At 32.8% G+C, this 25,256-nt stretch overlaps 1 protein-coding gene across 1 annotated transcript in view; it reads left to right on the top strand.

The window, feature by feature from the left end:
* LOC101887801 (neuronal acetylcholine receptor subunit alpha-7) overlaps positions 1-25,256 on the top strand; it is a 209,127-nt gene that overhangs the window by 120,789 nt on the left and 63,082 nt on the right. The window contains exons 4-5 of the mRNA XM_059132078.1: positions 21,524-21,599; positions 22,084-22,278. Of these exons, the coding sequence (XP_058988061.1) occupies positions 21,524-21,599; positions 22,084-22,278 (271 nt within the window). The remainder of the gene's footprint in view (positions 1-21,523; positions 21,600-22,083; positions 22,279-25,256) is intronic.

The raw sequence follows: 25,256 nt of genomic DNA, 5'->3' as shown, positions 1-25,256 counted from the left end.
ACTAAATCCTTTGAACGGAATAAAGAAATTGTCATAAGTTTTCAATATAGGTCCAATTATTGGTATAGCCCTCATCTACCGATAACTGTTAATTTTTGGACGATTTTAGTCAAAATTTCTTCCCGCATTGGCTTAAATTTAAAATTTGGAATCCCTATTGGATTTTAAAGGGTTTCTATGACTGATCTGACTATATTTGTATACCATCAGATATATAGCTACAGAGGTTATATATAATTCGATACAGCTAAAATGTGCCTCGTCGAATAACGGTTTTAGACCCTAGCTCTCTCTTTGGACCAAATCCGTTTCAGAACAGTTGAAGTCGATCTAAGGATGTTCTTTCGTCGGTCTACATGTCTTTCTATCCGCTGCGCGCGATTTGATTGAAACTTGGTATATTGTAATATTGTTATCAAACTTGGATTGAGTTCGGAGATGGACAAAATCGATTCACTCCTTCTGATACCTCCCCAACAAAAGGTCAACATTTTCAGAAAAAATAATTTACCGTGTAGAGCCAGAAAGGATCATCCAATTCGGTGCAAGCTTTGCAAAGCCCGATATTTTTATCAATTCTAAGTCAGTTGCATAATATTGGCTTAGTCCATCAAGTACCTCCCCCACAAAGGGTCAACATTTGGAGTAATTATAACTCTTATAAAATATCATGTAAGAGTCCGATTGTCTTTAATTACACAAATGACAATATTTTTTAATCCAAGGTCCTGCTTGTACCTCCCCCACAAAATGTCAAAATTTTGAATATTTATGAAGCCCAAACATCCGATTCATTTCAACCTCGGCATATCTCAATATTTTTAACAACACAAGATTTATTGTAAAGACAGTAGATATCTGCACACTGCTTCTGGTACCTCTCTCACAACGGGTCAAAATTTTGAATAACCAAACCGATAATGAAATGCGAACTTAGCATTCAATTCACTTAAAGTTTCACACATTTTAATATTTCTCCAACACAAGATCGGGAGCGATGATGGAATATGTCGGACCACTCTTTCAGGTACCTTCCAACGGGCCAAAATTTTGAACAACTATATCTCTCATAAAATGCGAAATAAACCTCCGATTCTCTTCAAATTGCACACATCCCAACACCAAAGACAACACAAGATCTGGTGTGAAGATGGAATATATCGGCCTACCCCTTCTGGTACTCCCCTCCCAATGGCTCAATCTTTTGCATAATAATGACTTTTTTGAAAAACAAAATGATTATCCGATCCAAATGGCACCAAAATTAGTTCTAAAATTCACTAATATTTCGAATTTCTAAAAAAAAAATCGGTAAATCGATTCCATACAACATCAAAGACCCTCATTCCAAATTTAAAATTTAGAATTCCATTCTTTCCGCAAATACCAAATTAAGTACCTTTCGTACTGTTTAGATAACACACAACAACAAAAAGTTACGCTATCACTTCAAGTCAAGTGGACAACCCCAAATTCCATATTTTCTTAAGTAATTCGATAAATTTAAAGAATACAACATATTTTTCCACTTGATTTCCCATTTAGGTGTTGTCATTATTATTATTTTTTTTTTCTCAAGTAAATTTCAAGTTTTCCAACTGAAAAAGGGAAATGTCCATTTTCATGTTCTCCCCTTTTCGGTGTGCGTTTGTGTCCATGTGACAAGTTCTCATTTCATGACACAATTTTCTTTTCTTTCCCCAATTTTTGAATTGAGCAAAACTGAAGCTGAAGTATCAACAAGCGGCCAAAACTAGTAACGGGGAACATAAAGTGTTACAACAGCAAGAGCAGCAAAAAAAATACATCATTTCAAGTACCAACATCAATTGCAATCTTGAAATGTTACTCTCTGTAGTTGTTGTTGCTGTTTTTTTTTTTTTTTCGTTTCGTTTCAGCTGATATACTCTGCAAACTAATGCATTTTCCACTAAACTAACAAAACCTCGAGCTATCTATGACCGAGTTGCTGTGAATAAACACAATTCTATGTCATTTAAAGCAATAACTTCAAATTCTTAACCATTTGTTGTTGCTGACGCTGGCTGGAATGGCAATGGAGAGTCGTTTGTAGTTCAGTTCAGTGTTTGAAATAGGCAACAGGAATTGCAATAACATCGTTGTCAGCAAATGGTTTGGTAGTGGCAGTAACAGGAATGATGGAAGTGAAGAGCGGGGAAAAAAGGCCATGAATAGTTTTTAACACTACCGCCATTAATCCTGGTGAGAGTGTTTCGTTCTTTTTTTCGTTTTGAGTGCGGCAGCATTTGGACAGTGGCGGTACAGCAGTAACGATAAGGGCCAACATGACAGAGGCTCAGTTGGTCCTTGTGGCTCAGTTAGTCTTTGAAAAATATTGTTTAAAAAATCAACGTTTGTGCCTCTATTGGTCCTTGAAAAATATTCTTTAAAAAATCCACGAATCCAAAAAATCCAAATATTCTTTAAAAAATCCGAGTGTGTGCCTCTGTTGGTCTTTGAAAATTATTCTTAAAAAACCACGTTTGTGCCTTTGTGAGTCCTTTAAAAATATTCTTTAAAAAATCCACGTTTGTGCCTCTATTGGTCCTTGAAAAATATTCTTTAAAAATCCACGAATCCAAATAATCCAAATATTCTTAAAAAAATCCAAGTGTGTGCCTCTGTTGGTCCTTGAAAATTATTCTTAAAAAACACGTTTGTGTCTTTGTGAGTCCTTGAAAAAATATTTTTTAAAAAATCCACGTTTGTGCCTCTATTGGTCCTTGAAAAATATTCTTTAAAAAATCCACGTTTGTGCCTCTGTTTGTCCTTGAAAATTATTCTTAAAAAACACGTTTGTGTCTTTGTGAGTCCTTGAAAAATATTTTTTAAAAACTGCACGTTTGTGCCTTTGTGAGTCCCTGAAAAATATTTTTTAAAAAATCCACGTTTATTAATCTCTTGGTCCTTGAAAAATATTCTTTAAAAAATCCACGTTTATAAGTCTCTTGGTCCTTGAAAAATATTCTTTAAAAAATCCACGTTTATTAGTCTCTTGGTCCTTGAAAAATATTCTTTAAAAAATCCACGTTTATTAGTCTCTTGGTCCTTGAAAAATATTCTTTAAAAAATCCACGTTTATTAGTCTCTTGGTCCTTGAAAAATATTCTTTAAAAAATCCACGTTTATTAGTCTCTTGGTCCTTGAAAAATATTCTTTAAAAAATCCACGTTTATTAGTCTCTTGGTCCTTGAAAAATATTCTTTAAAAATCCACGTTTATTAGTCTCTTGGTCCTTGAAAAATATTCTTTAAAAAATCCACGTTTATTAGTCTCTTGGTCCTTGAAAAATATTCTTTAAAAAATCCACGTTTATTAGTCTCTTGGTCCTTGAAAAATATTCTTTAAAAAATCCACGTTTATTAGTCTCTTGGTCCTTGAAAAATATTCTTTAAAAAATCCACGTTTATTAGTCTCTTGGTCCTTGAAAAATATTCTTTAAAAAATCCACGTTTATTAGTCTCTTGGTCCTTGAAAAATATTCTTTAAAAAATCCACGTTTATTAGTCTCTTGGTCCTTGAAAAATATTCTTTAAAAAATCCACGTTTATTAATCTCTTGGTCGTTGAAAAATATTCTTTAAAAATCCACGCTTATTAATCTCTTGGTCCTTGAAAAATATTCTTAAAAAAATCCACGTTTGTGCCTCTGTTGGTCCTTGAAAAAATATTCTTTAAAAAATCCACGTTTATTAATCTCTTGGTCCTTGAAAAATATTCTTTAAAAAATCCACGTTTATTAATCTCTTGGTCGTTGAAAAATATTCTTTAAAAAATCCACGCTTATTAATCTCTTGGTCCTTGAAAAATATTCTTTAAAAAATCCACGTTTGTGCCTCTGTTGGTCCTTGAAAAAATATTCTTTAAAAAATCCACATTTATTAGTCTCTTGGTCCTTGAAAAATATTCTTTAAAAAATCCACATTTATTAGTCTCTTGATCCTTGAAAAATATTCTTTAAAAAATCCACGTTTATTAGTGTCTTGGTCCTTGAAAAATATTTTTTAAAAAATCCGCGATTATTAGTCTCTTGATCCTTGAAAAATATTCTTTAAAAAATCCACGTTTATTAGTCTCTTGGTCCTTGAAAAATATTCTTTAAAAAATCCACGTTTATTAGTCTCTTGGTCCTTGAAAAATATTCTTTAAAAAATCCACTTTTATTAGTCTCTTGGTCCTTGAAAAATATTCTTTAAAAAATCCACGTTTGTTGGTCTGTTGTTCCTTGAAAAATATTCTATAGAAAACCCACGTTTGTGCCTCTGTTGGTCCTTGAAAAATATTCCTTAAAAAATCCCCGTTTATAAACCTCATTTAAAGATTTATCCTTTAAGGCCCCTCCCTTTTCCTTGATATTATGCCGACCCCAAGAAAGTAAAAGTGAATAAGCTACACTCAGCGTGTATTTGTGTTAGTTTCTGGGATAACTTAACCTAACTTAAATGTTGAGATACTGCTGCAAGTTATTCATCGTCAAAGTAAAGTTGCGTCGCACAGCAACAATCACCACCACCAGAACAATAAAAACAGCAGCACATCTGATAAATGTCTATATTCTGTTACACTGCTATTCGAGAGGAAATCTACTTTTTTTAATGCGAGTGTATGTGTGCGCAGGAAATAGCACCCCAAAACCGCCATGGAAGTATTTGTGTACTGCATTCATAATACTTCTGAATGTCGTTTAAACAGTGGATCCTAGGAGAGAATTGAGTGACAATTAGGGAGTTGCTGTAAAACTCTGTTCTAAAATAAAAATCAAGGACATAGGCATGATTTATTTAACCGTATTTATCATTTTTTTTTATTTATTTTATATTCATTTATTTATATTTTTGTGTTTGCTCCACTGTCTTGCAATTACCATGAATCCAACTCGACTTTCAGATGCTGCTAAAAATGCTGAATTGCTGTAGTTGTTGTTGTTTTTTGATGTTTGCTTTTGTCATATTTTTATGGGTTTGTGCAAGACCAAAAAAAAAAAAAACAGAAATGAAAACTAAAGCCATTCATTCCCGCCAGGCAGCAAAATTCTTGCATTTCAGTTGATTCTGCTCTACAGGAATTGCCAGTGTTGTTCCGAATTGGAAAGGGAATTGTGGTTATTGCTACCGCTGCTATTGTTCTTGATGTTGTTGTAGTTGTTGTTGCTGCTGTTGTTAGACAGAAACATTAACTGCATTTTAGCTTGTAGTTATTTGCTTTATAAATTATCTCCTTGAAGCTGCAGTTAATTTTCCAAGTTGTGCTAGTTTTTTCCCCAGTTCGTTCGTTTGCTTTCATGCATCTCCCAAGCTTCTCGTTCACCCATTTTTCAAAGTTGAAAGTTTTTTTTTTGGTATTTTTGCAAATGAGTTATTTATGAGATGTTCGGTGATAAAGGGAAGGGGATTTGGATAGTAATAAAAGTTACATGAGTTTTTTTTTTTTTTGTTAAACAAACGAAAAGCAATTAAAACTCACTGAAAGGGTGCGTGGATAAAAAAAAATACTGACAACTTATAGGTAATTCGCAGAAAAATATGGTGAAATATTCTTAACGAGATCCATTATATTAATCCTTGAAAAATATCCAAGCTAATGGCACACTTTTTCCTAGAAAAAAATCATTTACAAATTCAAGCCTTTAGCTTTGTTGGTCCTTGAAAAATATTTTTTAAGAAATACACAATTATATATCTCTTGGTCCTTGGAAAATATTATTTAAAAAATCCACGATTATAGGTTTCTTGGTCCTTGAAAAATATTCTTAAATAAGTCTACGTTTATTGGTCATTTGGTCCTTGAAAAGTATTAAAAAAAACACATTTATTGGTCATTTGGTCCTTGAAAAAATGTTTTCAAAAATCCGCGTTTATTGGTCCTTGAAAAATACTTTTAAATAAGTCCACGGTTATTGGTCATTAGGTCCTTGAAATTATTTTTTAAAAAATCCACGCTTATTGATCATTAGGTCCTTGAAAAATATTGTTTAAAAAATCCACGCTTATTGGTCATTTAGTCCTTGAAAAATATTGTTTAAAAAATCCACGCTTATTGGTCATTTAGTCCTTGAAAAATATTATCTTTGTCCTTGAAAATTATTCTCTTTGTCCGTGAAAAGTATTTTTTAAGAAACCCACGTTTATTCGTCATATGGTCATTGAAAAATATTTTTTTAAAAAATACACGTTTATTTGTCATTTGGTCCTTGAAAAATATTCTAAAAAATCCACGCTTATTGATCATTAGGTCCTTGAAAAATATTCTTTAAAAAATCCACGCTTATAGGTCTCTTGGTTCTTGAAAAATATTCTTTAAAAAATCCACGCTTATAGGTCTCTTGGTTCTTGAAAAATATTCTTTAAAAAATCCACGCTTATAGGTCTCTTGGTTCTTGAAAAATATTCTTTAAAAAATCCACGCTTATAGGTCTCTTGGTTCTTGAAAAATATTCTTTAAAAAATCCACGCTTATAGGTCTCTTGGTTCTTGAAAAATATTCTTTAAAAAATCCACGCTTATAGGTCTCTTGGTTCTTGAAAAATATTCTTTAAAAAATCCACGCTTATAGGTCTCTTGGTTCTTGAAAAAGATTCTTTAAAAAATCCACGCTTATAGGTCTCTTGGTTCTTGAAAAATATTCTTTAAAAAATCCACGCTTATAGGTCTCGTGGTTCTTGAAAAATATTCCTTAAAAAATCCACGCTTATTGATAAATTTGGTCCTTGAAAAATATTCTTTAAAAAATCCACGCTTATTGGTCTCTTGGTCCTTGAAAAATATTCTTTAAAAAAATCTACGCTTATTGATCATTTGGTCCTTGAAAAATATTCTTTAAAAAAATCTACGCTTATTGATCATTTGGTCCTTGAAAAATATTCTTTAAAAAATCCACGCTTATTGATCATTTGGTCCTTGAAAAATATTCTTTAAAAAATCCACGCTTATTGGTCTCCTGGTCCTTGAAAAATATTCTTTAAAAAATCCACGCTTATTGATCATTTGGTCCTTGAAAAATATTCTTTAAAAAATCCACGCTTATTGGTCTCTTGGTCCTTGAAAAATATTCTTTAAAAAATCCACGCTTATTGGTCATTTTGACCTTGAATAAAGTTCTTTAAAAAATCCACGCTTATTGGTCGTTTGGTCCTTGAATAATACTCTTTAAAAAATCCATGGATAATGTTCCATTAGTCATTGAAAAATATTGTTAAAAAAATCCACTTATTAGGTTCAGTTTGTCCTCGAAAATATTCTTTAAAAAAGCCAAGTTTATAGCTGTGGGAGTCTTTGAAAAATATTCATTTAAATATCCGCATTTAAAGCTGTGAGAGTCTTTGAAAAATATTGTTTTGAAAATCTACGTTTAAAGTTGTGAGTGTCCTTGAAAAAATATTCTTTAAAAAATCCACGTTTAAAGTTGTCAAAGTTCTTTAAAAAACACTAATGCCTCTCGTTGTTCCTTGAAAAAGTATTCTTTGAGAAATCCACGTTTATGGGTGTGTTGGTCCTTGAAAAATATTCATTAGACAGTCCACTCCTGTTGGTCCTTGAAAAATATTTTTTAAAAAATCCCCGCTTTCGGATCTATTTGTCCTTGAAACATGTTCCTATAAAATCCTCTTTTACAGATCTGTTATTCGTTGCAATATATTCTTTAACAAATCTTCCCTTTTTGATAACCTCTCATAAATACATGAAGTCATTAAACCGTAACGTGATAATAATCAATGTTCCAGTGTAAAGAGACAATCTCATAAAAATCGCTGTTGCCTACAATAAAAGTTCATTAAATAACGATAACAAATCACAACAACAACAACAACAACAACAACAAAGGCAATTACACAGAGGCAGTCAAGAGTGTCCTCATACAAGGACAAGGACATGAGTATCTATGAAGGTATTTCGTATCGAATTTCTTAGGAAATATACGAAATGAAAAGTTTTCTCATTATCCGGTGTCGTGAGCGAGGAAAACAAAACCGAACAGTAACAATAACAACAACAAATATAATTTAAGTTTCTGTTTCAAAAGATTTTCAGTAGCATCACTTCGACATTTCATGTTAACTCATGCTTTGCGTTCAGCTATTATCTGCCACACTCCATTAGTTTTGCCCGCCACGTTATCAAGTTACGTGAACTACGAAACCACTAAATGCCTGAAAGTAGACTTGGTTCGTTGGTTGGTTGTTTGTTTCTTGCTGTTGTAGTTATTGTAGTTGTTGCGGAATGCATGCGTTGATAATACCACTTAAGTGTGTTTTGGGATAGTTGAGCAATTCTGTAATGCTTAATGTAAGTATTATCATTTGTCAATGTGGTGGTGGCGTTGGGGGTGTTGTTGGTGGAAGTAGTTGCATGAATCTCCAGTTAGTTTGCCAAAAGAGAGGACAGAGAAAATCTTTATGTTCTAAGTGTTTTTGGAAAATGTAGTATACTTTTAGGAGTTAAGTTGCTGGCATTTTAAGAAGCATACTTTCTTTGGGTAGCCTTTTCCTCTTTGAGGTGTGTTGTCTCCATTGGTGTTACTGCTTTTCGGAGGTGTTGATGAATTTGTTAGCTTTGTGATTCTAGTTGTAGTAAAAGGGATTCAAAGTTAATGATAGTTTTATAAGCTGCTTAAATTTTTTAAACATTTTCACTTGAAATTAAGCACAAAACATCAAGGAAGATCCAAACATTGATTTTAAGCCCTATAATTTGTTAAGGATATTTAGGATAATTTTTGCTGTTCCGTTTGATTTTTAGAGGCTAATCAAGACCGTGATATTTCAAGAGAAAGAATTTTTGGAAGACCACAGTTTGGTTGGTTTGGTTTCTTGGATAGTCATGTAGGATTTTTAAATGACAGCTGTAGGATTTGAAATAATATTTTCAAGGACTATGGCTGTTTTTTATACCCCACACCACATAGTGGTAAGGGTATTATATCTTTGTGCATTTGTTTGTAACATAGAGAAGGAAACGAGTTAGAGCCAAAGTTCCTTTTGGTGATCAGCATAGAATTTAAGCATATCCGTCTGTCTGTCCACGTATTTTTGTAAACAAAATGCAGGTCGCATTTATTATTCGATTAAGATGAAATTTTCTAAATAACATTTGTTCGGCTCAAGGACGAATTCTGTTGAAATTGGTGAAAATCGGTCCAAATTTAGATAAAGCTCCCATATATATCTTCATCCGATTTTAGGTTTCTTGTGCACCAAATGGCTAATATCAGTCCAAATGGTTTGAATTTTGGCACTTCGAAAAGAATGTAGTATAGAAATAAGTACTTTAAATTTGGTGTAAATCGGTTCAGATATAGCTATAGCTCCCATATATATGTTTCATCCGATTTGGTGTTTAAGTCCCAGTTTAAGTCACATTCGTAATATACACCCCTTAAATTGATATGTAGTACCAGATCTTAGATTCAGCCCAGCAATATATGATTCAAATTTTATCAAGATCTGTTCAGATTGTAGCTTCCCCATATATCTTCGTACGATTTTAGGTTTCTTGTGCACAAATGGCTGATTTCAGCCCAATGTGAGAGAAATGTTGCACTTCCAAGCGAATACTTCAAGAAGTTAATATTTAAAAATTAGTGAAAATCACTTCAGATATAGATATAGCTCCCATATATATGTTTCATCTGATTTTGGTGTTTAAATCTCCAACGTTTGGAACATGCACTCTACCATAATCATATTTTGTACCAGATATTTCATAGAGCTCAGAAATGCCCAATATAAACCTTTCTTTTACGAGAGGTCTACTAAATATGCATAGTCGGCCCCCACCAACTTTTGAGCTTTCCTTACTGTTTTTTTTTTTTTTTTTTTTTTTTTTTTTTGTACATTTTGCTTCGTAATGTGTTTTAGAATTTCTAGATAGAAATCTTTGAAGATCGATTCTGGAGTCTAAGAAATATTTTTTTAGTTTTTTTAGAAAATATTTATTTAGGAAAGTCCTTGGTTTTTTAAATAATTTTGTAAGGGTGAGTAGGGAGAACATTCTGAAGGACGAGCTTGGCATTTTTTAAGAACTAGCGTGGAATTTTCGATAATCTTTTTTGTGACCCCATCGTTGATTCTCATGCAGATTTTTAGAAGAATCATTATTGGTTTTTCTCTCAAAGACGTACCCGGCTCCGATATATTTTTTAATATAATCCTTCTCCAAGTGATATCATGCACTGTATAACTGCTCTAAAGCCAAATGTTGATAGGTGGTATAATTGGCTTGAAATAAATTATTTTGTTACGGGAGCTCTGCTAATTATGCATAGTGGTGTACGGTACCGACCCCGCCCGACTTTTGACTTTTCCTTACTTTTTTTATTGCAATTTAACATGGAACTCGACTCAGCTCGGCAAAGACTCTGGTCGTTTGTATTGAAACCCTGCGTATGAGTGATGCGAAGACTATATGAACTGTATGAAATCACTCATACGCTCAGGACTGGTGTACTGAACTATAAACTACATTGACACAATTGTAATGTCAACTAATATATGTAGCTAACAAGCCTAACTTTCTTATATTCATTTGTTCTTTGTCCTTTAAATCCTACACTAAAAAGTTAAAATAAAAAAATAAGTAGTAACGAATATATGTATCCAAATGCTCTAGATTACTCTGCAGCTGAAGGTTGTTACTGTGGTCGGGGAGCATTGTTCCCCGCCATCTTCACTGCACCAACGAAGAGCTATACAACTGAGATGTTGTTAATTATTGTTGCTATTTTATTTTCAAGGGGTTATTCACACATGTACAGCGGGAAATTACCCATAATACAAGAGCAAGTAGTTACATCCTTCCACTCATTACACTCTCTCTCTCTCTCTCTTTCCTTGCAAAAAAATAAATATACACATATTTATTTTTATTTTAATGTTGAAATAAATTAAAAAGACGAACGCGCTTACCTGTAAAGTTTAATTTGGTTTTTAATATTTTATGTTTTTAATGCTGGCGAAAAGGACCCAAGGATACAGTCCGACCAACTGCTGCTGCTCTTGCTGCCAGTTTACTCTTTCTTTCATTTTCGATTCATTTTCGTTTGTTGCTTTGCCATTGCTGCCGTTTGTTCGGCCATGGTGGCGCAATAAATTTTCTGCTCATTGAAAGGGAAAATTCTTTGTTTATTTATTTTTTTCGCCTATATTTTAATAAAGAAAAATGTTGATCTGCAGTGACCTCAGGAGAGAAAGAAAAAAACATTCGCATTAAAATTAGGAAAAAATAGAGCACTAGTAATTGTGAACTTGCCATTTGAGGGAATTTTTTTCTCGTGTTTTTAGAATTATATCTAAAATATAAAAAAAAGCCTGTAATTGGTCCCACACAGTAATATTTTACTACGCTTTTGCGAAACTACCATAAAATGAAAAACAAACACAACATAAAAATCATAACATTCACCTTTAAAAACATGGCGAAATTCTTGCTATTACTACAAAGAAAATTATTTAATGGTTTGCCCAATTACTGGCTAAAAATAAAATTGTTTGGCAAAGTCTACTTTCAGGGGGCTTAATTTCTTTTCTCTTTTTCACTTGAAGTTTCATTAATAATTTAATCATTTTTTATTTGATTTTGCATATTTTGAACATTTCTTATTTGTGCTACGAACTTTTTAATGTTAAATTGTTGTAGAAATTCTTGAAAAAGTTTTAATTAATTTAATCAACCTAGGTGAGGATAATTTTTATGAAATTAATTTTAAATGAATTTTTTCTGGGGTGCCATTTGTGGTTTAGGCACATTTTTTTAACGAAAATAAAATTCTTGGGGGGAGGGTGGAACATTCCGTTGGGATATAAAAGCAATTCAGAAATATGCTGAAATCATTTATTTACAGATACCCTTACAAAAACCATTTGTTTTAGTTTTTCTATAGCTAAAGATATGGGAAGGGAAAGAATCTTCAAATTTGGCATATTGATTAGGTGGGGTTTGTGAAAAAACGATGTTAAAGGTCTCTAAAACGTATTAGTCTCTGTTTTTGCCTAATATTCTAAAAATTTATAAAAACTACCCAAAACCTTGTTTTAAACTGTTATAGATGTTAGGCATCAGATTTTTTAAGCTTCCTGAGTCGGAAGAACTTCAAGGTCTCTTCGATCCAGGAGACGAAGATGAGTACAACCCTGTGATGGATACATATATCGATAAAGTATCGCTTCAGAGGTTAATGTTTTGCACAATGAAATGGGAGACACTCACCACAATAAGGAGAGATTACCACAGCTCACCGGACATATCCAGTATTTTCCCAAGTCTGACAAAATAATGTAGCCTGGTAATCAGCCATTTCTTTAGGCTCAGACAACCTCCCCATTATTGTCGCCATCAAGAAGAATTCAGAGAATATACCAATCGCTGCTTCGGAGAACTGCCCAACCCAGGGACATCATGAAAGCTTCTGCCGGTCACCCTAGTGGTCGAATAACTGCAATAAGTACAAATTTCCTAACATAGACAGCGGGATTAGCAAATGAGCGATATGAGCTTCGCCATACGAACCCCAATATTTCCAGAGTCAGGGAAGAAACTCTTTAGGTAAACAAGTTACTTGGTGCACATTATTGGAAAAAGTGGCTGGAACATCTGAAGTATTTCACCATCAGTACCGGATCGAGTAAATTGTGGGCAAAGTTTAAGCCACTCTCGAGGCCTTCAAAGAAGGATTGTCCGATCATCCGGTCTCATTTAACGGCGTAGAAGTGACAGATCCGAAAAGGTGATCTAGTTATTTTAACCAGCAATTTATGGAGCACCCCGAGAGTGACACGGCTAATAGAAGGATCGTAGGCCGTATAAGATCCCCCCAGGTCTGACAAAATTATGAAGCCTGGTAATCAGTCATTTCTTTATGCTCAGACAGCATCCCCATTATTGTCGCCATCAACGGACCACCAGACTTCATCGACATTGAAAGCCAATTGGCAAGAATTCAGAGAATATACCAATCGCTGCTTCGGATAACTGCCCAACCCATCTGATGTTCTGGTAGCAGATAGGTATTTCAGGGACATCATCTAAGCTGCAGCCGCTCACCCTGGTTGTCGAATATCTCTAATAAGACCAAATTTCCCAGCAGAGACCGCGGGATTAGCAAATTAGCAAGATGAGCTTCGCCGTACGAACCCCAGTATTCTCAGAGTCATGGGTGAAGTATACTCTTGAGGTGAACCAGTTAGTTGGTGGACATAGTTGGGAAAAGTGGCTAGAACATCTGAAGCATTTCAACATCAGTATCGGATGGAGTAAATTGTGGGTAACGTTTAAGTCGCTCTTTAGGCCTTTGAAGAAGAATGATCGGACATCTGTCTCATTTAACGGCGTAGAAGTGACAGATCCGTAGAGGTGATCTAGTTATGGAAGGATCCTACGCCGTGTAAGATCTTCCCCAGCCGAGAAGGTACGACCACCATTTACGATTGAAGACGTTGCACATGTCTTTCGAAGAGCAGAGCGTTTGGTCCTGCCGAAATCTCTATGGTGATGTTGAAACAACTGGATGAACCAGGAGTCGAATATCTTACCAAACTCCTCAAACTGTCTTTAGCCGCCCTATTACTTATCGATGCCTGGAAAATGGGCAGGGTAGTCCCGTTACGGAATTCAGGCATGGATGCCAACAAAAGTGAATCATACTGGTCAAGATCCTATTTTGTAGCCAGTAGCAAAGACGATTAACAATTACTCCTCCCCAGCATAAGAGATTGTTTCCAAGTAGCTGATGATCAACACAGATTCCAAATATTGCATAGCACAACAATAGCTTTACACGCCATTTCCACACATGTTAGCAAATGACTTAAGCAGAATAGGCCGTGCGACAGAACAGTTGTGGTGGCACTTGATTCGGTGGAATTTGATACCACACCACACTGTTCGAGGATGTAGTGAGAACTACAACTAACATATATGTGTGGACGCCAGTCGTACGTGAAATTCTGGAACAAGAAGTCCGGACTCCGTAGAGTGAAGTAGGGAATTCCCCAATGTGGGGTTATATCTCCGGAACTGTTTAAACTCTACTATTCCAGAATTTCTTGCCCTCCAGATGGCATAGAGATCGTGACGTATGCGGATGATTGTACGATCATTGCGTCGGGTCCCGGTGTTGTTGACATATGTGTAAGGTTGAACAGCTCTTTACGCCACGAAATCAACCACTGCACTCTTTACCAGATGGCCTGCGGAGATGAGAACAGATCTGAACGTGCAGGTCGAGAGATATATAATATCGACCACAAGCTACCCCAAGATTATAAGGGTCACATTCGACAGCACGATCAAGTCGTCCCCGCAAGCCACAGCTATCTGTGACAAGAAGTAAAATAGAGACCTGGTCCTCAAGGAGCTAGCCGGCAGCAAGGAAACCTTGTTGACCTCTTATAACGAGATAGGTCAGTCCATGGTAAGCTATGGGATTTCAGTGTGGTCAGCGAATATAAGTGCTACCTAGGGGAAGAATATCCACACGTGCCAAAATGCTGCCCCGAGAACTACGATAGGTTGCCTCCTCATGACTCCAGAGGACCATCTACATGAGGAGGCCAAAGTCCTTCCCGTACGTCATCATAACCGTATGCTATCGTTGCAGTACCTGCTTGGGTGTTATCATGAGAGTTATCCAAACCATCATATGGTGGATAATACTCCCCCACCTAGGTGTGTCAGGAAAACATACATGACATAGTCTTTGCGAAATGGTGTTCTGGATGGTGCAGTGTGCACGAAATGGGCGAAGATGTGCGCAACGTCTGTCCGGCGTGAGATAAAGACAGCAAAATACGCTGTATCTTTTTAAATGCCCTGTCAAACCTACCTAGCTCACTCCGGAAGAGACCTGGTTACACCCCATTAAAGTAGACGAATTTTTTAACCTGGAGTTAGAACCTGATTACCAAAACCCAAACATAACATGTGAAACTAATACAACAACCACCATAAAAATATGTTTTTGGCCACTCATTCGCGAAAATAGCAGACCAATTCGGAGCTAGAAAATGAAAAGACAAATTTACAATTAATTTCTTCTAAGCAAACTTTAGTTTTTTTCTTACACCGATGCTTATTCCTTTTTCAATATGTACTGGTTTGTACTCTCAAATTATATTTCTTTTAAAAATCTCATCTATATTTCTCTCTCTCTCTCTCTCTGTTGTTTGATTGTTGCTATTTGTTATTGTTGCTAATATATTCGTTTTTGTGCTAGTGACAACCAACAGAATCTAAATACTTTCTCTACAATTAGCATAACAAGAGAGATAGAGAGAGAGTGACAAAGGCGGAAGAATAACAAGGAATAGTGTTTATGTGGGGTATGTTCAGTGAGTGTTGCTGGTATAGCGTTTCTCACATAAACAAATATCAAACACACTCTTACTTAGCGACGATGTTTTGTCTATTCGCAAATTCCACCACATTTTATTAGCTACGCACAAAATATCAATACCCCATCATCCAGCCATCATGCTACAACAACAAAAAAACAAATAATATAAAAATTCAATATTATTTCTTAACTTCGAATTCGGTATCATTTTCAAAAGTAATTGCTTTTGCCATTGAATTACATTCCCCTAAAACCTTCTTATTGTTTATTTACAGGATATCGCAGAAACACAAACTTCCTTCTCTCATATCCTATTTGTAATTTCATTCACTCATTAATGGGCTCCGTTGATATTAGCGTAATATTTGCTCGGAGTATGATAATAATAATAATTTATGAAAATTATATGATGTACTTAACAATCAAGCCACGAACTTATGCCAAAGACGTGTATTTGTTGAGCGCTCCTAGGAACGACAGAATACAGCTGTAACTTGTCATGTTTAATAGACTCTTAGCCTATTCGGGTGTCAAAGATAAAAGTGTAATTTCGTTAAACAAATATGACATGGGCAATGGCGTGGTAAGGATTCATTGTAGAGAATAATTATGAATATCTCTTATCCAATTCAATACCTAAACATTAAAGATCCCTCAAAGCATTGCTTTAGATACAGCACTGGCGGTAGTAAATAGCTATCACACAGACACACACACATATGGAGTATGTTACAAAGCAGCATTTTTAATTAACTTCCACCCAAAATATACATCCTTTCAAAAGTAAACACCAACAGCAACAACAATATCTTCAAGACTCGTATGTGACATGCCTATTAATAGCAAGATTTTATTAAAGCGAAATAATCTCCTTGGGACTTTTGTTTACGGCACAAGAACTGTAAATGGTAGTAGCTACCAAATAAATAGAAAACTTTTTTATGTCCCGACAAAATTTGTGAAAAGATTTCAAATAACAATAAAAGTCTATTTTACATCATAAGATGTTAGGATACACCAATGATTTATAATCGGGTAAATCAAGTATGATCAGGTTGGTTAAAAAATGGGTAGGCCTTCCAGAATCAAAGTATATTAAAATCACAAATTAAAAAAATACACAAAATCAAATCTGTTCAGAATATAATTCTATGAGGATCATCAAGAGGCATTCCTTTAGCATGTTACAAATAAATTTACAAAGACATAATACCATGTATAAAAAATAAAGAAATTATTAAAGTTGATATCTCAAAAAAATAATTGAAAAGCAACTAGTCATTGAAAAAAAAATTAATTAAAAATCGCAAGAGCTAAGAGGTAGATTAGATGTTTTATAAGATAAAATGTTTTATAAGAAACCACTTGTCCTTGGCAGTCCTTATAATATTTTTTTTAATTTTATTATTTTTTTAATCACAAATTTGCTGAAATTTCATTTTCTAGAACTACAAGGGTACTTCCACTAATAGGTTTTTAAAAATCAAAGAGTCCTTGAAATAATAATTTTTAAAAATTAAGTTGAAACATATTTTTATTGTTCCACTAGTCCTTGTAAAATATTTTATAAATGTCTAAGAGTCCTCGATTTTTTTTATAATTCCACGAATCCTTGTAAAATATTTTTTAAAAGTCTAAGAAACCTTGAATTTTTTTATAATTCCATGAGACATTTCTTTATAAACCCCCTTGGAAAATATTTTTTAAAAGTCCAAGAGTCCTTAAACTTTTTTTATAAATGCAGCAGTCCTTGAAAAATGTACTTTAAAGGTCTAAAAGTCCTTGAAAATTTTTTATACATTCACGAGTCCTTGAAAAATATTTTTTAAAAGTCCTTAAAAATAATTTTTTACGAGTCTACGGGTCCTTGAAAATGACCCGTAGACCCGTATGACCCTAAAAGTCTTTGAAATATTATTTTTTATAAAACCACGAGTCCTTGAAAAAAAATTGGCGTCTACAAGTCATTGAAATATTATTTTTCATAAATCCGCTAGTCATTGAAAAAATTTAGAGTCTACAAGTCTTTGAAATATTATTTTATATAAATCCACGAAATTTTGAATAAATCCACGAGGTTTTTTAAATATTATTTTTTTTTATAAATCCACGAAGTTCTTGAAATATTTTTTTTTATAAATCCGCGAAGTTTTTAAAATATTATTTTTATAAATCCACGAGGTTTTTTAAATATTATTTTTTTTATAAATCCACGAAGTTCTTGAAATATTTTTTTTATAAATCCGCGAAGTTTTTAAAATATTATTTTTATAAATCCACGATGTTTTAAAATATTATTTTTTATAAATCCACGAAAGTATTTCAATTATTATTTTATAAATTCACGAAGTTATTGAAATATTGTTTTTTATAAAAGAATTTTTTTAAATATTATTTTTCATAAACCCACGAAGTTTTTGAAATATTATTTTTTATAAATGAAGTTTTCGAAATATTATTTTTTTATAAATCCACGAACGTTTTTGAAATATTTTTGTTTTATAAATTCACGAATCCTTGAAAAATATTTTTGGAAAGTGTGAATGTTTTTAAAATATTTTTTGTTGTTGTTGCAGAAAGGTCAGGCTTAATCCCATTCCGAAAGAATTTTAGTTTCATGTAATTCTTTGGTCCTTCTTCTATTGAGTTATTTTTTAAATAACATCTGGGGAGAATATCCCTGGCAAAAAAACAAGGGAACTTATGAGGATTGGTGGCTCTTTCCGAAACATAGGTATTCCCTGCCTTACCCCCCGGTAAACATTAACATCGTTCTCCACTAATAAACAAACGTTGTTTTTTAAAAAACAACAATAATGGGATTAAGCCTGACCTTTTTGCAACAACAACAACAAAAATATTTTAAAAACATTCAGAATTTAAAAAATATTTTTTAAGGACTCATGGATTTATAAAAAATAGTATTTTAAAAACTTCTAGATTTTTAAAAAATATTTTTCATGGAATCGTGAATTAATAAAAAAAAATAATATTTCCAAAACATCGGGAATTTTAAAACATATTTTTCAAGGACTCGCGGATATTTTAAAAACTTCTGCACTTTAAAAAATACTTTTTAAGGACTCGTGGCTTTATAAAAAATAAAATTTCAAAAACTTCTGGACTTTTAAAAAAAATTTTCAAGGACTCGTGGACTTATAAAAAATATTTTTCACGGACGTAGACTTATAAAAAATATTTTTCAAGGACTCGTGAACTTATAAAAAATAATATTTTAAAAACTTTTGGACTTTTAAAAAATAATATTTTAAAAACTTTTGGACCTTTAAAAAATAATTTTTCAAGGACTACTGTATTTATAAAAAATAATATTTTAAAAACTGCGTGGATTTATCTTTGAAAAATATTTTAAAAACTGCGTGGATTTATCTTTGAAAAATATTTTTAAAAAAGCGAAGTCCTTGAAAAAATATATTTTTAGAAATCCACGAGTCCTTGAAAAAATATATTTTTAGAAATCCACGAGTCCTTGAAAAAATATATTTTTAGAAATCCACGAGTCCTTGAAAAAATATATTTTTAGAAATCCACGAGTCCTTGAAAAAATATATTTTTAGAAATCCACGAGTCCTTGAAAAAATATATTTTTAGAAATCCACGAGTCCTTGAAAAATATATTTTTAGAAATCCACGAGTCCTTGAAAAAATATATTTTTAGAAATCCACGGGTCCTTGAAAAAATATATTTTTAGAAATCCACGAGTCCTTGAAAAAATATATTTTTAGAAATCCACGAGTCCTTGAAAAAATATATTTTTAGAAATCCACGAGTCCTTGAAAAAATATATTTCTAGAAATCCACGAGTCCTTGAAAAAATATATTTTTAGAAATCCACGAGTCCTTGAAAAAATATATTTTTAGAAATCCACGAGTCCTTGAAAAAATATATTTTTAGAAATCCACGAGTCCTTGAAAAAATATATTTTTAAAAATCCACGAGTCCTTGAAAAATATATTTTTAGTCCTTGAAAAAATATGTTTTTAGAAATCCACGAGTCCTTGATAAAATATATTTTTAGAAATCCACGAGTCCTTGAAAAAATATGTTTTTAGAAATTTTTAGAAATCCACGAGTCCTTGAAAAATATGTTTTTAGAAATCCACGAGTCCTTAAAAAAATATGTTTTTATAAATCCCGATTTCTTGAAAAAATATGTTTTTAGAAATCCACGAGTCCTTGAAAAATATGTTTTTAGAAACCCACGAGTCCTTGAAAAAATATGTTTTTAGAAATCCACGATTCCTTGAAAAAATATGTTTTTAGAAATCCACGAGTCCTTGAAAAAATATGTTTTCAGAAATCCACGAGTCCTTGAAAAAATATGTTTTTAGAAATCCGAGAGTCCTTGAAAAAATATGTTTTTAGAAATCCACTAGTCCTTGAAAAAATATGTTTATAGAAATCCACTAGTCCTTGAAAAAATATGTTTTTAAAAATCCACGAGTCCTTGAAAAAATATGTTTTTAGAAATCCACGAGTCCTTGAAAAAACATGTTTTTAGAAATCCACGAGTCCTTGAAAAAATATATTTTTAGAAATCCACTAGTCCTTGAAAAAAATAAGTTTATAGAAATCCACTAGTCCTTGAAAAAATATGTTTTTAGAAATCTACGAGTCCTTGAAAAAAATATGTTTTTAGAAATCCACGAGTCCTTGAAAAAATATGTTTTTATAAATCCACGATTTCTTGAAAAAATATGTTTTTAGAAACCCACGAGTCCTTGAAAAAATATGTTTTTATAAATCCACGATTCCTTGAAAAAATATGTTTTTATAAATCCACGATTCCTTGAAAAAATATGTTTTAGAAATCCACGAGTCCTTGAAAAAATATGTTTTTAGAAATCCTTGAGCGCTGGAATTAGTATTTTTTAAAAATTCACAATTAAACTGAATTTGTTCGAAAATTCAGGTTATTTTGACTGATATTGGCCATTTGGTGCACAATTAACCCGAAATCGATTGAAGATATATATGAGAGCTATATCGAAATCAGAACCTGGGCTCGATGTGATATCTGATACCAAATGTCATTCTTGTGGGGTGCATATGACGAATGTTAGGGACTTAAACACCAAATCGGATGAAACATATATATGAGAGCTATAGCTATATCTGAACCGATTTTCTCCAAATTTGATGTACTTGCTTCTAGACTTAATTCGGTCGAATGTGCCAAAATGAACTGATATTGGCCAATTAGTGTACAATTAACCCGAAATCGTTTGAAGATATATATATATATATGGGATTTATATTTGAGATTTGAACCGGTTCTCACCAATTTCAATAGGGTTCGTCCTTAGGCAAAACAAAATATTGTTTGGAAAATTTCAAAAACGAATTCCGATGAAACATATATATGGGAGCTAAGCTATATCTGAACCGATTTTCTTCAAATTTGATGTACTTGCTTCTAGACTTAATTAGGTCGGATGTGCCAAAATGGACTGATATTGGTCAATTAGTGTACAATTGCCCCGAAATCGAAATATGGGATCTATATCTAGATTTGAATTGATTTTCGCCAATTTCAATAGGGTTCGCCCTTGGGCCAAACAAATATTGTTTGGAAAATTTCATCTCAATCGGATAATAAATGCAACCTGCTTTTTGTTCCAAAGAATACATGGACAGACGAACGGAATGACACTCATAAATCAGTCCGAACTCAAAAAGATATCTGGTACCAAATATCATTGTTGACGAATGCATATTACGAATCTCATATTCGGACTTAAAAACTAATTCGGATAAAACATATATATGGGAGCTATAGTTATATCTGAACCGATTCAGAAAGTAATCCTATGAAGATCCTCAAAAATAACTATGGATCTGTCTGGCTTCCTTTTCCATGTTGCAAACAAATCCACAAGACATAATACCCTTACCACTATGTGGTGTAGGGTATAAAAATATTCCCGAAAAAATAATAATTTCCTGCCTTTTCATACCAACCCCCTTCATTCAGTTGCTCTCTTATATCATCTTCATTAACTCATCAAAAATTGCATTATTTGCGAGTAAACAAAAACAATGAAACAGCAATGAAATAAAAAAAGTTATAAAAATAAACAAATAATTTTTTTGTAATTTACATCTTTACAATTTCCGCGAGTTTTATTTAATTTCTCTTCTCTTTGTCTTTTCCAGCTGGATTTACAACTGCAGGATGAGGCTGGCGGTGATATCTCAAGTTTTATTACCAACGGAGAATGGGATCTCTTGGGTATGTTGACAAATGAGAAATGTTACTGTTTACAGTTCATGTTATTGTTTTCTTAATTAACATCTTTTTGTTTTGGTACCAAAAACAACAAACAAAACAACAAAAACTCTATACACTTTCAAAATGTTGACAGCCCAACAACAACAATAACAATACATAACTATACCAATACATAACTATACAAAGCAAACAACAACAATTAAAATTAAACATAAAAATTTGTTTATTTTTTTTTATTCTACTTGCAACCGAACCCCTCTCTGAACAAATAACTCCCCCAACTGCAACAACGCATGGCGCCAAAACTCAAATGATATGATATCACATATACATATATCTCTGTGTGTGTCTCCATCTCTCTCTCTATCTCTATATATATTTTTTAATCAAAATATATCTATGTATAACTCACTCGAATCGAATCGAATCCAATCAAATATCAATATATATATATAAACGCATACTCTCCTGGTGCCTGGTATAGGTGTACCCGGTAAACGAAATGAAATCTACTATAATTGCTGCCCAGAACCTTATATTGACATAACATTCGCCATTTTGATACGACGTAAAACTTTGTACTATTTTTTCAATTTAATTGTGCCCTGTGTACTGATCGCCTCTATGGCACTCTTAGGTTTTACACTGCCACCAGATTCTGGTGAAAAATTATCGCTGGGTAAGTTTAGTCCTGTACAACTTGAACTAGAAAATAAAAAAAAAAAACATTTGAAACTCGTACAGTACACTCACACACACACACATGCATACACTCACAACAACATCATCAGGAAACATGACTTGAACACACACACACACACACAGAAGAGAGAAAAATAAACTTGAAATTGGAAAACTGACTCGCCTCTCTCTCCACACTTCACTAGAATTTACTGGACTTTGTTATTGAAATGGACACCACCCCAAATAAATAATGGAATAGCCCCCAAAACTGAAGTTTATAATTAATTTTCTTTGTTCAAGTAAATATTGTTAAACTTGAGAGGCAGGAGATTGCCGAAGTTTATTTTATTTTGAGCAGAAGTGCATTTTTCTAAGACTTTTTAGGAGATTTTAAATAAAGGAAATTAATGGAAACTTCAGTTGCACTCATTTTGGATGGTTGTGGGTACATACAGGATATTCTGGAAGAGAAAGAGACACAATGAAACAATTTAAGGCGGCAATGTGAAGTAATCACTTACGGGACGCAATGCATGGGAATATTTTGGGTCAATGCAAAAAATGCATTCTTTTTGGAAACACCAGAAAAATATATTTTACATAAATCCAAAAAATATTGTAATGGTCCTTAATCTTTTAAAAAATCCACACTTATGGTTCCAATGGTTCTTTTGGAAAATATTATTTAAAAAATCCACGCTCATGATTCCAATCGTTCTTTTGGAAAATGTTCTTTAAAAAACCACACTTATGGTTCCAATGGTTCTTTTGGAAAATATTCTTTAAAAAGTCCACTCCGTCCTTTGAAAGTATTCTTTAAAAAATCCACGTTTGTGTCTCTGTTGGTCTTTGAAAATATTATTTAAAAAATCCACGTTTGTGCCTCTGTTGGTCTTTGAAAATATTATTTAAAAAATCCACGTTTGTGCCTCTGTTGGTCTTTGAAAATATTATTTAAAAAATCAACGTTTGTGCCTCTGTTGGTCTTTGAAAATATTATTTAAAAAATCGACTTTTGTGCCTCTGTTGGTCCTTGAAAAATATTCTTTAAAAAATACACGTTTGTGCCACTGTTGGTTCATGAAAAATATTCCTTAAAACATCCACGTTTATTGGTCTGTTGGTCCTTGAAAAATATTCTTTAAAAAATCCACGTTTGTGCCACTGTTGGTTCTTGAAAAATATTCCTTAAAAAATCCACGTTTATTGGTCTGTTGGTCCTTGAAAAATATTGTTTAAAAAATCCACGATTATTGTTCTGTTGGTCCTTCAAAAATATTCTTTAAAAAATCCACGATTATTGTTCTGTTGGTCCTTCAAAAATATTCTTTAAAAAAGCCACGTTTATTGGTCAGTTGGTTCTTGAACAATATTCTTTAAAAAATCCACGTTTATTGGTTTGTTGGTCCTTGAAAAATATTGTTTAAAAAATCCACGTTTATGGTTCTAAGGGTCCTTGAAAAATATTGTTTAAAAAATCCACGATTATTGTTCTGTTGGTCCTTCAAAAATATTCTTTAAAAAATCCACGATTATTGTTCTGTTGGTCCTTGAAAAATATTGTTTAAAAAATCCACGTTTATGGTTCTAAGGGTCCTTGAAATATATTCTTTAAAAAATCCACGTTTGTGCCTCTGTTGGTCTTTGAAAAATATTCTTTAAAATCCGCGTTTGTGCCTCAGTCGTCCCTTGAAAAATATTCTTTAAAAAATCCACGTTTGTGCCACTGTTGGTCCTTGAAAAATATTCTTTAAAAAATCCACGTTTGTGCCACTGTTGGTCCTTGAAAAATATTCTTTAAAAAATCCACGTTTGTGCCACTGTTGGTCCTTGAAAAATATTCTTTAAAAATCCACGTTTGTGCCACTGTTGGTCCTTGAAAAATATTCTTTAAAAAATCCACGTTTGTGCCACTGTTGGTCCTTGAAAAATATTCTTTAAAAAATCCACGTTTGTGCCACTGTTGGTCCTTGAAAAATATTCTTTAAAAAATCCACGTTTGTGCCACTGTTGGTCCTTGAAAAATATTCTTTAAAAAATCCACGTTTGTGCCACTGTTGGTCCTTGAAAAATATTCTTTAAAAAATCCACGTTTGTGCCACTGTTGGTCCTTGAAAAATATTCTTTAAAAAATCCACGTTTGTGCCACTGTTGGTCCTTGAAAAATATTCTTTAAAAAATCCACGTTTGTGCCACTGTTGGTCCTTGAAAAATATTCTTTAAAAAATCCACGTTTGTGCCACTGTTGGTCCTTGAAAAATATTCTTTAAAAAATCCACGTTTGTGCCACTGTTGGTCCTTGAAAAATATTCTTTAAAAAATCCACGTTTGTGCCACTGTTGGTCCTTGAAAAATATTCTTTAAAAAATCCACGTTTGTGCCACTGTTGGTCCTTGAAAAATATTCTTTAAAAAAATCCACGTTTGTGCCACTGTTGTCCTTGAAAAATATTCTTTAAAAAATCCACGTTTGTGCACTGTTGGTCCTTGAAAATATTCTTTAAAAACTCCACGTTTGTGCCACTGTTGGTCCTTGAAAAATATTCTTTAAAAAAATCCACGTTTGTGCCACTGTTGGTCCTTGAAAAATATTCTTTAAAAAATCCACGTTTGTGCCACTGTTGGTCCTTGAAAAATATTCTTTAAAAAATCCACGTTTGTACCACTGTTGGTCCTTGAAAAATATTTTTTAAAAAATCCACGTTTGTGCCTCTGTTAGTCCTTGAAAAATATTCTTTAAAAAATCCACGTTTGTGCCTTTGTTGGGCCTTGAAAAATATTCTTTACAAATCCACGTTTGTTCCTATGTTGGTCCTTGAAAAATATTCTTTAAAAAATCCACGTTTGTGTCTCTGTTAGTCCTTGAAAAATATTCTTTAAAAAATCCTCGTTTGTGCCTTTGTTGGACCTTGAAAAATATTCTTTAAAAAATCCACGTTTGTTGGTCTGTTGATCTTTGAAAAAATATTCTTTA

The sequence above is a fragment of the Musca domestica genome, unplaced genomic scaffold, assembly GCF_030504385.1.
Source record: "Musca domestica strain aabys unplaced genomic scaffold, Musca_domestica.polishedcontigs.V.1.1 95, whole genome shotgun sequence".
Classification (NCBI taxonomy): domain Eukaryota; kingdom Metazoa; phylum Arthropoda; class Insecta; order Diptera; family Muscidae; genus Musca; species Musca domestica.
Note: the sequence above shows the minus strand (reverse complement) of the source record. Positions and strands in the feature narration are given on the sequence as shown.